The sequence below is a fragment of the Manacus candei genome, unplaced genomic scaffold (assembly GCF_025592945.1).
Source record: "Manacus candei isolate 608988 ecotype Guabito, Panama unplaced genomic scaffold, ASM2559294v1 h1tg000025l, whole genome shotgun sequence".
Classification (NCBI taxonomy): domain Eukaryota; kingdom Metazoa; phylum Chordata; class Aves; order Passeriformes; family Pipridae; genus Manacus; species Manacus candei.
The window spans coordinates 3,310,907-3,324,008 of record NW_026138073.1 but is presented as its reverse complement, the minus strand read 5'-3'; the positions used below and the strand labels follow the sequence as shown (position 1 = coordinate 3,324,008).

The window sequence follows — 13,102 nt, the reverse complement described above, 5'->3', positions numbered from 1 at the left end:
TCCTTGGAGGAAAGGGAGGTGCTGGGAAGCAAAGCCTCACTCCCCATCTCCTTACCTGGGCTTTTATTAGACTCCACCACGATGTTCCTGTTCAGATTTCAGCACTCTGACCCCTCAGTCACCTTTTTCATATAAACAATCATTATAGAGCAGAATCCTGATGACTGGCAACAGTTAGTCAGGACAGATGGCCTCTGCCTCTGACAGCTCCAAAACATCACATAAGCCTCATCTTTTCAAGAAGGCCTTTACCAGATGGGTCTAATTTAAAGCATGGCCTTTCTCATTTCTTCCTAAAGGACAGCTAATTAAGTGCAGAATGGATGTCTCTGCTCTTCCCAGGGCAGGAACAAGTGGGTGTTTGATATGGAAACATTTATGGTTTGGTTCCAGCACATCAGTGAGGGGAGATGATGAACTCATTAGAATAAATATCGACAAGTGTATTGAACTTCCAATTTTTTCTGAGTTTACTGGAGCTGCCCCAAGAGAGGCCAATTCTTGAGCAACGTCCTGTGAAAAAATGTCTCTAATTTTTTATTGCTCTGCAGTGACCAACCCCAATCCCACTTGTATTATCTCTTATCAGTCCTGTTTTTACTCTGCTGCCAAAATTTGTGGTCACAGCTGAGGAGCTCAGAGAGCAGCTCAGAAGAGGTTGAAACAAAGCTCTTATCGTGTTTTCCAGGAGCTCCAATCCAGTTGTTTCTGGCTGTTGTTTCCCACTCGATTTTCTGTGGTGGGAAACTTTATTCTCTTTTCCTCTCGTGCATCAAAATAGCTCTGAGAGACTCTTCTCCTCCAGGCAGGAAACCCTGAAAACTCTGGATCTGTTCAATTAGCTGCATTACAAACTGATTTCCAGCCTTGTCTCTTCTTCTCTTACATGAGCTATTAAATCCCTCCTCTCCTCACCTCCCCAGTTAAACTAAAAATGGCCTAATTTTTTTACATCCTTTTTACAAGCGTGTCCACATGGTAGAAATGAGGAGTTCTGGCTTATCTTGTTATTATGTAAATATTTTTGTGCTTCTAGAACAAAGTTTTTCTTTCCCTTTGATCCAGTTTTCTTGTAGTCAGTTTAACCTCCAGAAAGAGTCAAGAGATTGGTGGAGATTGCCACTGGCATTTTTCCTGAGGAAAACTGGAGAGAGAAAAGAAAACTCAAAATTACAGCTCATTTAGAAATGGAAGCAAATGAAAGGAAGAGATTGTCTTTCAGTCTTTTTTAAGCAAATTTTTGCTTAAAATATCTGGGACCGGTGTAAAAATAGCATTTACATTGTATTACAAGATGAAAGGGGTTCTTTTCCAGCAGCCTGGGAGGTTGCTGTGCCCCAAACTTGTGCTGCGGGCAGGATCTCCAAATTACTGGAATTATTTTTGTCCTTCCATACTTTTGGAGTTTTGGCTGATTGCTTTGGACTGTGCTGGCAGCAGGGGTGAACAGTCTTCCAAAAAGAAAATTTTAGGATAACTTCAAACTCCCATAAGAAGAAGTTGATTCTACTTTCACCAATTCCAGAGAGTTATTTATTATTAGAGTTATTTCATGGAGTTATTGTACAGAGTTATATTTCCCAATTATAAAATCAGGAGCAAAGCACCAGTGACTAATGGGAGGAAAAGCAGCAAACGCTCTGTAGTTAAAAATATTTAATTACACTTAAAAGTGACTGTACAGAAGATATAATAGTAGAGACTATTTTGGCAGTCTTTTGGGTAGAAAGAATGACAGCAGAAGGTCTGGCTGATCTCGTGGTTCTGTGCCAGTGCCCAGGACTAGCTTGGTTTCCAATCTGGAGAAAATATATGTATGTGGGATTTATACACAGGTCTTGTATGTGTGTTTGCCTGATGTTTATTAGTTCAGCTGTTAGTACCTCTTCAAAACAAGAGGGCATGTATTTAAAAAAAAAAAAACAAACAGCTGAAGATGTTTTCAAAGTCATGGGTGTGAAGGGAAGAGGAGCCACTGCACTTGGAGTGTCTGCCTGGAGCCTTCTGGAATCTCAGCCAGAAGTAAAACTTGGCAGAGCTTTGTTCTGCCTCAGTCCTCCCTTTGCTCAGAAGAGCTGATTGATCAGTCCAAGTGTGCTGAAATTGGGGTGAGGGTTTCATTAGCCTTGGATCAGGCCCTCGGCACTGGATACACTGGTTGCTTGAAAATAGGTAATTAATGGTGCTTTATTTTTCATGTTTCCAAGGCAACACAAGCCCCCAGGACATTGTTTTCCAGTCCATGAGCAGAAGCTTTTGGCTGCTGAAGTTCCCCTCTGTCTCATCTGAAGCTGCTGTAAAGGTACCAAAGCCATATTTCCTGTCATTATAGTCTATATCCAAAACGTCATGACAATCAGATGCTGCTGATGAAATGATCTCACTGCAGAACTCATTCAATCAGTGGAGCTCTGCTGTTCAAATAGATAATTAGTGTTGTGACAAGTGTGACTGTAAATGCCTCAGTTTGGTGGCAATGTTAGGAAGTGTGACAAAATTAAATTATTTGTCTGCCTTAAGCATGGCCCTCCTTGGATTGCTAATGAGGGAAATTCTTGTTAAACACATGTCCTTTTCTCATCAACTGCTTTACAGGCCCTCAGCTGGGAAAAAGATTTATTATTTGGATCATAAGGGGCACGAAAGGCTGGACTTTCCCTTGTTTTCTCTGACTTGTTTCTTTTCATGTCTTTAGCTGGTGTAACAGGTCATTGCTTGTGTTCCAGCATAAAACAGAATGATCCCCTAAAATGGAATCACCAGGGAGAGCAACCCCAATGGACACCTTTCCTGCCTGTCAAAATCCCCTCTTTGGAAGGAATGGGCACAGGGAGTGCATTCAGGTGCTCCCATCTCAGGGGAACATTTGCAGCACCTTTCCTAGAGGTGACAAAAAATTCAGTCTGTTCCTCTGCAAGGGCAGGCAAACCCTCCCTGTGTGCTGCTGGGGGACTCCAATCCTGCACCCTTCGCTGGGAATGGAGAGGGGAAGCAATTCCATGTCCCTCCTCTCATTCTGCATCCCAGGGAGTGTGGGATTTGGGAGGCTGAGGGCAGCAAGGACCGGGATGCTCCAAAGTTTCTCTTTCCTGACGGGTAATTTTGGATGTCCCGCTGTCCCAGGAGTTGCTTTGAGTTTAAATTATCATGGGCTGAATTAATGAGCATCTTGAAGCTGCACCCTTTCCCATGGCTCCTAACAGGATGCTTTTGATCCTTCCTTCCTTTTCAGCATTTGCCAATGCCCTGATGTTCCCCCACCCAAAGAGAATTAATGGCTGAGCTGGAATGAAGAGCACAGCACAGAGAGCAGGCATGGCCCAGACCTCACAGCACTAATTATGCCCTTAAAGGGTAAGAAAATAATCTTGGGTACATTAGGAAGAAAGTGTCTTAGAAATGCTGCATGGGGTTACTGGCACGTCTCCTGTATTTGTGCATTTGAAAGGGGAAAAAAAAAGACTTTCAAAGATACTTCCTGACCTCAAAAAGATCAGCAGGGAACTCAAGAAAGGAAATTTAATTCCAAGTGAGTTTATCAAGTTTTCCTGACCCTTAAGGATGGAAAAAGCAAAGGAAGGATGCACATGAAGGTCCTGCAAAATTCTAATACTGAAATACTCTCATGCACAAAGTGTGAAGTCTCAAACCAGAGAGTTTAAACCCAAAGCAAGCAAAGAGCAGGGGATGAATTACAAGGGCCAGTGCAGACACTGCAGTGTGGCAGTTCAGGTGATGAAGAGGATCCATGAAAGGACAGGTGAGTGTCTGTCAAAATATCAGAAATTTTGGGGAGGGGAACTCGGTGATGCACCTCACGAGAGGCAGCACAGAGGATGTCAACGAGGTGCCCACACCCTCAGCTGACCTTGGGAAACACTTCCAAGCCAAGAGTGAGACATTACCAGCACCTCTGAGAAGCAGAGCTTTGCTGAGGCTGCTTGGAGTAGCTTGGAAAAAGAGGAATTCTTGTCCTCTCTCCAGGCTGTGCCTCCTGCTTCCCAGGGAGACCCAAGCTGTGACCACGCCAGGGAGGCAGCTGGGAGCTGTGGAGATCCCTTTTCCAAGAGGGCAGACTGATCTCCAGAGCTGCAGTGAGGGATGTCCCACGTCCCCCATCCCATGGCAGCTCCCACTGTGCAAGCCCCACATTTAAAGTGCCTCTTTTTATCAAGCAGCCTCGCTAAAAACCAGAGCAATGCACACTCAGTTCTATCCCTGCTAAACATATCCCTTTTTATTGCTTTTCAGGAGTTCAAAGCATTAGCATATAAAACAATCCAGGTGGCTGTTTTCCCTAAAAGAGCTAGTGCCTGTTTACAAACTCGTTTTATTTTCACAATATTCCACTGTTATTTATTTCAGACAGAGAGCTGTCAGATTAATGCACTCCCTCATGCAGGACAGCTTGCTTTATTGCCTGTTATTAAGACATAACATATACAACCTGACAGGCACTGCCCACGTCTGCATTCCACCACTGAAAGGCAAATTAAGTTGAAAATGGAGATCTCCAATATTTCTTTGGGCTGAAGTGATATTAGTTTTTAACTCATTTTGTATTCATAGAGGATCCTGCATATTTGTAACATATCCAACAGTAAGCTGTCCAAAGAAAAAGTAGTGGTTTTTTTGTTTTTTAAAAATTCTTATTCCAGCTACCTCTGAGAAATTCAGGCTTTAGAATACAACTCTGCTTTTGGATAGGGAATTGAAAACAATGCAATTTACAGTAGTGCTTTACTAAGGACTGTGACTGAAATCTATCCTTCTTTCTTACTAGATTTCAAATAATAGTTGTGCCAAAGTGCTGTTGGTTTTGGTGGAAGTACAACTCAGAGTGGAATGGCAGAACTACCTGCCCCAACAGTTCCTGTCGTATAAGCAATGTTATTCATATTTTTCATTATTATTGATTAGTTTTCTTTCTTTTTTTTTTTTTTTTCACCCCAGGACTGAATTGCTACTTTTGGACAGTCACAGGAGCTGCTCTGGAAATGCTTGCTGGAGGTAGGCTTATCCCTTTCCTTTTCCCTTTACTGCCTCTTCACCTTTTCCTCCTGTACTTTCCCAATGACAACTTATTTTGTTCCAGCTCACTGGAGAATCAAGTCAGCTTTATTAATGCAAATAACCATTAACTAAATTAAGATGATAGAAGAAACAGAGATCAGTTTAAAGAAGACTTATATGGACACTGGGGGAAGCAGAGCAAGGCATGTGTGTCCACCTACAACCACCTGAAAGGGAAAACCCCATTTATTCAATACACTTGTGTTGGCATATTATTAACCCTTATGGCAGTACCTGGATCAGCTCCCTGTTTGCAGGTGGAATCCACACTTTAAAAGCTTAATCTGTGGTACCAGGGAGAAGTTTTTTTTGCTGAAAAGTCTGGGCTTTACAAGAAAATGCAGCTGTGTAGGGAACAGGAAAATGCAGTGGAAAACAGGATGTGCAGCTTAATGCTAAATAGTGATACACTGAATAAATTACTATAAAGAACTAACTCTTCTTCAATGTAATTACATTGGTGGTTTTTTTTTCCATTTCAGAGGAGAGGAAACAGCCTAATTGGATAGATGGGAAATGAAGCCAGGGAAAGGGAAGTGGCTTTTTGTCCACTCTGCTGTAAACCTGTGGGCAGAGATGGAGCTCAGCAGCTCAAGCACAACCATTTTTAGATGCATTAAACCCCCCAAATGTGCAAATATATAATAGGAACAAGCAATAATACTTTGAAATATTCTACTATCCCTCAATGTAATAAATATTTTATTAGAGCAATAGAAAAAAATGCATACAGATAACCATAGGATACACACACAACTGGAAGTTTTAAGGATAAATTTTGAACTTTTCAATATGAAACAAGGTACCTGGTACATATCTCATGGAGATATATAACTAGAAATTAAATAATACAATGTAATTCCATGAGAATGGCAGTACAGGAACATGGACTAGAATTGTGTGAAACAACAGAGTCACCCTTTGTTGCATGAAACATAACTATATACTTACTAGGAACACCTGTATTTCCATCTCCCCCCCCCCTTTGCATGTGTCTGAAAACAACACTGGTTTGCCACATGGAAAAGCAACGAGTCATTTATAGCTCTATATGTACATTATATACAGCTCTTGCTTACTTCAACAGTTAGCACATAGTGTCAGCTGGAGCTAATCAGGTAATTTGCTATCTGAATGCATATCAAGGTATTTTTTTTCTACAGTGCTACCATAATTTCATTAATCCTGGTTCTCCCTTTGTGGTTCTGTGTGTTGTAATAATACTGTGAAATTAAAAAGAGCAGTCTTTAAAAGGATATGCTTTATGTCATGTGTGCTGTTACAGGGATGTTGTCAGCTCCCTAAAAGGTGTCTAAAAGGCTGATTTGACTAAATTCACAAATATAGAAGTCAAATGGACCAGGTTTAATGTATCTTTAATATACTGCTATGAAAGCAAGCACAGATTTCTCTATAATAGCAAGCCTGAAGTGCTGTTGTATAATTTTTTATTATCTTCTACAGTATTGCCATAAACTTACCAGAATCGTGTGACAGTGGTGGGGTGTGTCTGAGAGCCAGACAAGGTGAGACAGTTTTGAATGGGTTAAAGAGCAGCAGGAAGGAGAGTTCTGACTGTAACACTGAATTAAGGATGCTTACAGTGCAGTGTGGTAGATGATAAAAGAGCAAGATAATTTGGGGCTGCATATCTGGAAGCACCACATCTCAAGGTAGGGAGGTGGTGGTTGTCCCTTTTCATAAGGCCATGGTGCAACTGCATTCCAGCAGTGCTTCCAACTGGGAACTCCTGTTAGTGGAACACTAACACACAGGGAGGGCAATAAAAATGAGCCTGAAGGTGGGAGAATTTGGTTATGAATGAAGAACCTGGTTAAGAAATATAAGGTGGGGATTTGAGGAAATGAACTTCAAAATTTATGGATGGAGAGGAAGGGCAGGTGTTTGAAAAGGTGCATAAACATCTGTGATAAAAAAGAGAGGCCTCTTTGAAACACAGCTGTGAGATCATTTCTTAGGAGCAGCACTGGAGGCCCCTCTTGGACACCCCAGCGTGGACTGTGCAAAACTAACACTCATATTGAGACTTTTCCCTCCCTTCCACCTGGGATTTCTCGCTAGATTTAGAATAACTGACACAAAGGGCACTAGGAAAACTGATCCAAACCTCCTGGGTTGTGACACTGTCTGAAGAACAGCCACTTGGTCCGTGTGTTATCACCAGACTGACAACACCCATGTCTCTGATTCCATCTTTTCTCTGTAGAACAGTATTGTAACAATGCAGAACATCCCCAGAACAGTTCGGTGTCGCTGCAAAAATGGAGTTTCTCACTGAGCTAAGCTCTTCCTCTGACCATAGTGCCATTGCTCTCCCTCTCTCTTACACTGTATCTGAAGTATGTAATATGTAAACTCCTTTGGTTCAAGTATTAAGGCATTTCAGATTCCTTTTTAAAGGATTTGCTAAACTTTACATGGTATTTTTACTTCAACTTACAGTGAAATATAAAGAATTTAAAAACACGTCAGGATAGAAGAAAAACATGCATTAACCACTGCAGTTTTTTTTTTTAAAAAAGCACTTTAGTAACCAATTCTTTTTTTTTTTTTCTTGCAGCAAATGCAAATATATCATTACAACACTGAATTAAGGGTCAAGGAAAATACTGTTGCTAAGAAGCTGGACACACTGAAGATATTCAAGACTGATGGACCAGAACCTCTTGCATCCATACCTGTGAAAAATGGAAAAGGTCAGGATTAAATGAAAGCATGACTGTGTGCTGTGCCAAACTATTACCCTTCCCACATGCTAAGCAAAAAATTATTGGTTTTTTTTTTTTTTTTTTTTTTTTTTTTTTTTTACTTCTTACAAACAGTAGAAATTTACAAAACCACAGTAAATATTTTTAAACTCCAGAAACGCCTTGCAAAATGCTGAAATTGTATGAATGGTTTCAGTGGTCTGGTTTAGCTGACAAGGTGGTATTCGGTCAGAGGTTGGACTCGGTGACCTCGGAGGTCTTTTCCAACCTTAATGATTCTGTGTTTCTATGACTCTACTTTCAAGGTAATAATTTAAAAAAAAAAAAAAAAGGAGAAAAAGCAAAAAAGTTAACATTTTTAATACTAATTTACATGGTAATTTACCAGTTCAGCAGGATAGAGTTTGTCAAGCATCAGGGCGTGAAGACTGTTAATTGCTTTTCTTTTTATGACCTTATTACAACCCAACGTATAAGTATTAATTCCTTTTTTTTTTTTTTTGTTCCTGAAAAGACAAAGTTGAAGGGGGAAGTAGCTTGAACCTACTGGCTAGCCTGGGAATGAGGATCTGCTCGCTGCTGGTGCCATCCCCCCCCTCGGTGGTGGCCTTCACCTCGATGATATAATCGTCGTTGGACTGGAGCCACAGCTCGGCCGTCGTCTGCTCCGTGCTCAGCACCTTCACGCTGCTCTGGCTGCTGGTCCTGTACAAAACCTGCAACACAGGCAACATCCTCCTCTAGGACCTGCCCTGCCACTTTTGAGCTGGGCTTCTCAGAATCCAGGTTTCTTTTTCGGGGTGAAAAGATCTGATTTTTTTTTTTTTTTTTTTTTGGGTTAATGTTCTCGTGCGGAATTACATTTTAACATCAATCAACAGGTTTAATTAGAAATGGCACAGTGTAGAATGATAACACGTATTATATATGGTTTTGATTGCAATTGTTATTATAGGTAATAATATAATTGGTGGTGGGACACTGGAACAAGCTGTAAACATGAATTTCTTGCCAATACAACTCAGATCTTCAGCCTAAATCTTTTAAGTGGGAATATATCATGTGGGATCCAGCTACACAGAGCTTATCAAGAACATCCTCAGCTATTCTTTTACACTTATATGACATATTTAAATACTTGTACATTTGTGTGCTGATCAGATTTAGAGCAGATGTAATTTCTATCAGGAAAATGAGCAAGTCCCACAGTAGGTAAGAAAAAGGGTAAGAAAAATATCAGTTTGATATGTGTGGTACTATACATAGACCTGGCCAGGAAGGGAAGCTGTGTCCACCAGGCTAAATCTTGGATTATATAGTTTCTTCTGAAGTGTTATATATTTAGGTGTTACATATTTTTAATAAGTTTTATAGATGTGATGTGTTCTGCAGGTTCTAAGATCCAAGTGTTACACGTGTGGTAAGTGGGATCCCAAGAGAAGGCACGAGGAGAAGGCATTAGTGTACATTAATGGTAATTAATTAGTGGTAAAAAGGACTGTGGTTATGAGACATTGTTAGAATGTGATTAAAATCTGTAAGAAGGCTGTGACATTGTGCATCCTCTGAACATGCAAATAGGCAAGAAAAAGCCAACTTTGGATTGCTTTCAGCTCTGTTTTCACTGACCTTATACCCAGTCACCTCGGACTCGTTCCCCAGAGCTGTCACCTCCTCCCAGCTCAGGATAACTCTGGAGTCAGTGACATTCCACACGACGTTTCCTGGAGGTTGACTGGGTGCTTCAAATACATAATAAAAGTATGGCTTTAATTTAATTGGCATTAGTGATTTATTCAACAGTAGGAAATAGTTCAGGCAATTGACTGTCATTACATTTTGGATGCAAAAGCAACTCAAATGCAGGTTCCTCATTTGTACACGTTATGGTTCAGAGGCTAAATTGGAAAAATAGAAGGAAGGAAAAAACAGAATGCCACATAAATGTTATTTCTGAAGCTGAATTATCTGTTGACTGTCCTTCATTAAATGCAGCCAGATAGAAGCATGTGTCTTAGGACGTGGGTGATCAATTAGAACAAGCTGGGGAAAACAATGGTGGTAACAGAAAATTTACAGTTTTAGTGCAGTGCCAAGAACAAGAAAATTCTTCACAAGATATTGTTAGATAAATTTAGTCTTACTGACTATTCAAATCTACACACTACCTTGATTCACTTTAATGTTTGTAATGTAGAAATACTTCACAGGGATATTTTTTTTTGTTCTCTTAACTCAAGATTCTGACCTGCAGCCCCTGCTCATGTCTGAGCTGAACAACAGTGGGCTTTGGCCAAGGCAATCTACTGACTTTTTGTTCATTAGCAACCTGAGCCTGTTATTTCCAAAGGAGCTGCATCCTTTGGGCTGTGCTTTCATATATCTTGGAACTGCCAAGCTCTCAGGGCAGGCAAAGGAAGAACAAACCTCTTACGATACCTCAGGTTGGTCTCCCAGAAAATGGGCCACGGGGTGACACAATCAATGATTAAAATCTTTTCTAAATGTGTCAAGGAAAACAATTTACTGCTGCTGTCACCTAGTGGAGGCAACTGCTGCTTAGGTGGACTGGGCTGTGCTTTGATGCTGGAGGTTCAAGTACCAAGCACTAACAGTGGTTCTGAACACTTGTATGTGCTTATTTTTTTTTTTCCCTCTTTTCTTCTCCTCATTTCAATTCCTTCCCACAGGTAACTCCCTACCTTCTTTCCATGAGCAGTCAGATCAAAACTCATCTGATTATACTTCAAAAATAGACACAAAAATGTACGAGTGAGACTTAAAGAAATTATTCTGAAGTCAAACAACCACTCACAGGTATTTTTTGCAGCATTTGCCTTGTTCTATGCACCAAGTAAGATTTAACCTGATGTACTAATAATAACCACATTTTGGAAATGTAAAAGGAGATTGTTTCACTCCTGAGAATGAAGTGTTACAGCATATATGAGTAGTTTTCACACTGGGATATTAAAGCTGAATTTCAAAAGAAATGAGTCATTCTTGAAATCCACAACAAAATATTAAGATGACATGTGAAAAGGAAGAATAATTATATATAAAAACTGTAAGCCTCTATCTATCACTTGGCTTATGGAAGGGATTCAGAAGGCTCCAATTTGCTTCAGACACCAAAATCTCCAGTAATCTTCGGTGTTCAGAACTGCAGAGCTTCATCTGTACCAGGTCAGATCCTGATCCATCATGTCATAGAAGTACATGTCCAGGGCTAAGGATGCAAATAGCTGCATGGATTTCTGAGACTCTTCAGATGCTTAAAACTGGTCATGAACATGAATATTTCTCTGAATTAGAATTGACTGACAGAACACATTTGCTTGTATTTTAAGACTTTCTAAATATGAAATAATTGTGACACCTTGTCTTATAAACTTAGGCAAGTCTTCCCCAGTCACTTGCCATTTTATATAGCATATTTTATAAAAAACCTCCACCTGTTATTTTGGGCTTGCAAACAGGAATATTTCAAACATAAAAGCAAAGATACTTTATTTGTCAAGGACTCAATTTTCAATCTTGAAATATACTGCCAGTTGAACTGAAGTATTTGTATTTCTTGATATGGCTGGAGTTACTGAGAGGTACCTTGTAGGCCCTGTGGGGGAATGTAAATCCTTCACGGCGAAAAACACATCAATCACGAATATTCAAGTTAAAGTAGAAATTGGGATTGATTAAAAATCACACCTTTGAATGAAAAATCAGCTTCTGCTGTAGCAGCAGAGAGAATTATTTGTCTTAGTCAATTCAACTGGTAGTTAGCAAGATCCTTCAGAGTGACATTACACTGTAGTGCAATGGTTTTGCTCTCTTTAGTCACATGCAATTAATTTTTCCTTTTTAATTATTCCAAATAGCAGCAATCTTGACCAAGGGCCTGATCCAGATCTGTTCAAACCAGTGTCCAGTTCTCACACATCCCAAAGGCACGTGGCCACTAAAAAAGGACTGAAAATCCCTGAGCTGACCAGGCTGGCACCAGCCACAAAGTTGATTAATTAGAGAAAAAATTACTTATCACATGTCCTGTCCAGGCTACAGGCAGTGAGTTACTTCAGATCAGCAATTCATGGTAACTCTGCATATAATATATCTAAACTCTGGCAAATCTGAGTTGGTTTAGTCCTCAGTGACAGCCTGACACTCGTTTTTGCCTAAAATAATTTCTGATAAATTAGCTTATTTCATAATATTAATGACACAACTATTTCTGGTAGAAGGATGTTAATGACTATTCCAGGGAGTTTGACCTCTCAGATATATTTAATTGTATGTTCTCGTGCCTCTGAGAGAAATCCTTCAAGAGTGATGACCCTGACTCGGGGTTGTGTTACAGTGGAGGAGCCCACTAAAAATATTTTCACTGTAGAAAAATTAGTGCAGCCTTTGACAATCTGTTCTCCAGCTTAATTTCTCCTTTGTAACGGCAAAGTGGCCTCTTGTGCAATTTGTTCAAGGGGAAACAGTGGACATGAAGGATTGTTTTGCATGAACTGTATGAGGATCATTGCATTTCAAAAGCCATGCCCTAGAGAACTTATAAATATGTTATAGAACGCTGAAAAATTCAACAAGTCTCTTTTTTTTCCCCTTCTGAAGAACAGAGATTTTTCTTTTCAATTTCTTCCAGTCATTAGAAGCATAATAAAGGTTCTGTGCAGAAATTACACATCTTTCTTGGGTTCCACTGGCATAGCTGAGTTTTACTCGTCCTGCTGGAGCCACCGAGGGAGGAAGCTCCGAGCTTGATTTAATTGTGCTTAGAACCAACCCCTGCCCTGGACTGCACGAAAATTCAAGTCACTGACTCATACTGTGCGATTCCCAGTAGTGCCACTGTTTTTCCTGCACACCATTAAGTCTCTCCCCACTTTAAATTCCAGATACTCACGTGGCTTTTTAGTGGTGGCATTCACGGTGGCACTGAAGGGCCCAGCCCCAGCACTGTTGTAGGCACGGACAGCTGAGTAATAAGCCAAGTTGCTCCTCAAACCCGTGATTCTTATTGATGTTTCATTCCCTGCAGCTTTTACTCTGTTTGAAGATTCTTCTTTCTGACCATTATTCCAGTACCTAACCTAGGAGATATAAAAGCAAAACCATTTAAATCTTGCATGGAATGGACTGGTTCACCCACAGCAATGCACTTGACTCTTTTAAGTGCAGGTTTTTTTTTTCTCCCCTCAGCTGAAAAAGGTAGAAATACATTAAAGTTTCAGAAATGTGTTTACTGTGCAAAAATAAAATATTCTTATCCATCTGCTTCTCACGCCTGCTGC

At 40.3% G+C, this 13,102-nt stretch overlaps 1 protein-coding gene and 1 long non-coding RNA gene across 2 annotated transcripts in view; one reads left to right on the top strand and one right to left on the bottom strand.

Moving 5' to 3' along the window:
• The window catches only part of LOC127471618 (uncharacterized), a 189,786-nt gene that overhangs the window by 176,115 nt on the left and 569 nt on the right, over positions 1-13,102 (top strand). Inside the window, exons 6-11 of the long non-coding RNA XR_007904699.1 lie at positions 2,208-2,302; positions 3,233-3,760; positions 4,954-5,010; positions 7,655-7,790; positions 8,317-8,588; positions 10,493-10,619. This is a non-coding gene — a long non-coding RNA (uncharacterized LOC127471618). The remainder of the gene's footprint in view (positions 1-2,207; positions 2,303-3,232; positions 3,761-4,953; positions 5,011-7,654; positions 7,791-8,316; positions 8,589-10,492; positions 10,620-13,102) is intronic.
• The window catches only part of LOC127471584 (contactin-3-like), a 102,977-nt gene continuing 95,630 nt past the window's right edge, over positions 5,756-13,102 (bottom strand). The window contains exons 18-21 of the mRNA XM_051788650.1: positions 12,715-12,901; positions 9,432-9,544; positions 8,350-8,518; positions 5,756-7,772 (exon numbers count right to left, since the gene is read on the bottom strand). Coding sequence (XP_051644610.1) covers positions 7,672-7,772; positions 8,350-8,518; positions 9,432-9,544; positions 12,715-12,901 — 570 coding nt within the window. The 3' untranslated portion in view covers positions 5,756-7,671. The remainder of the gene's footprint in view (positions 7,773-8,349; positions 8,519-9,431; positions 9,545-12,714; positions 12,902-13,102) is intronic.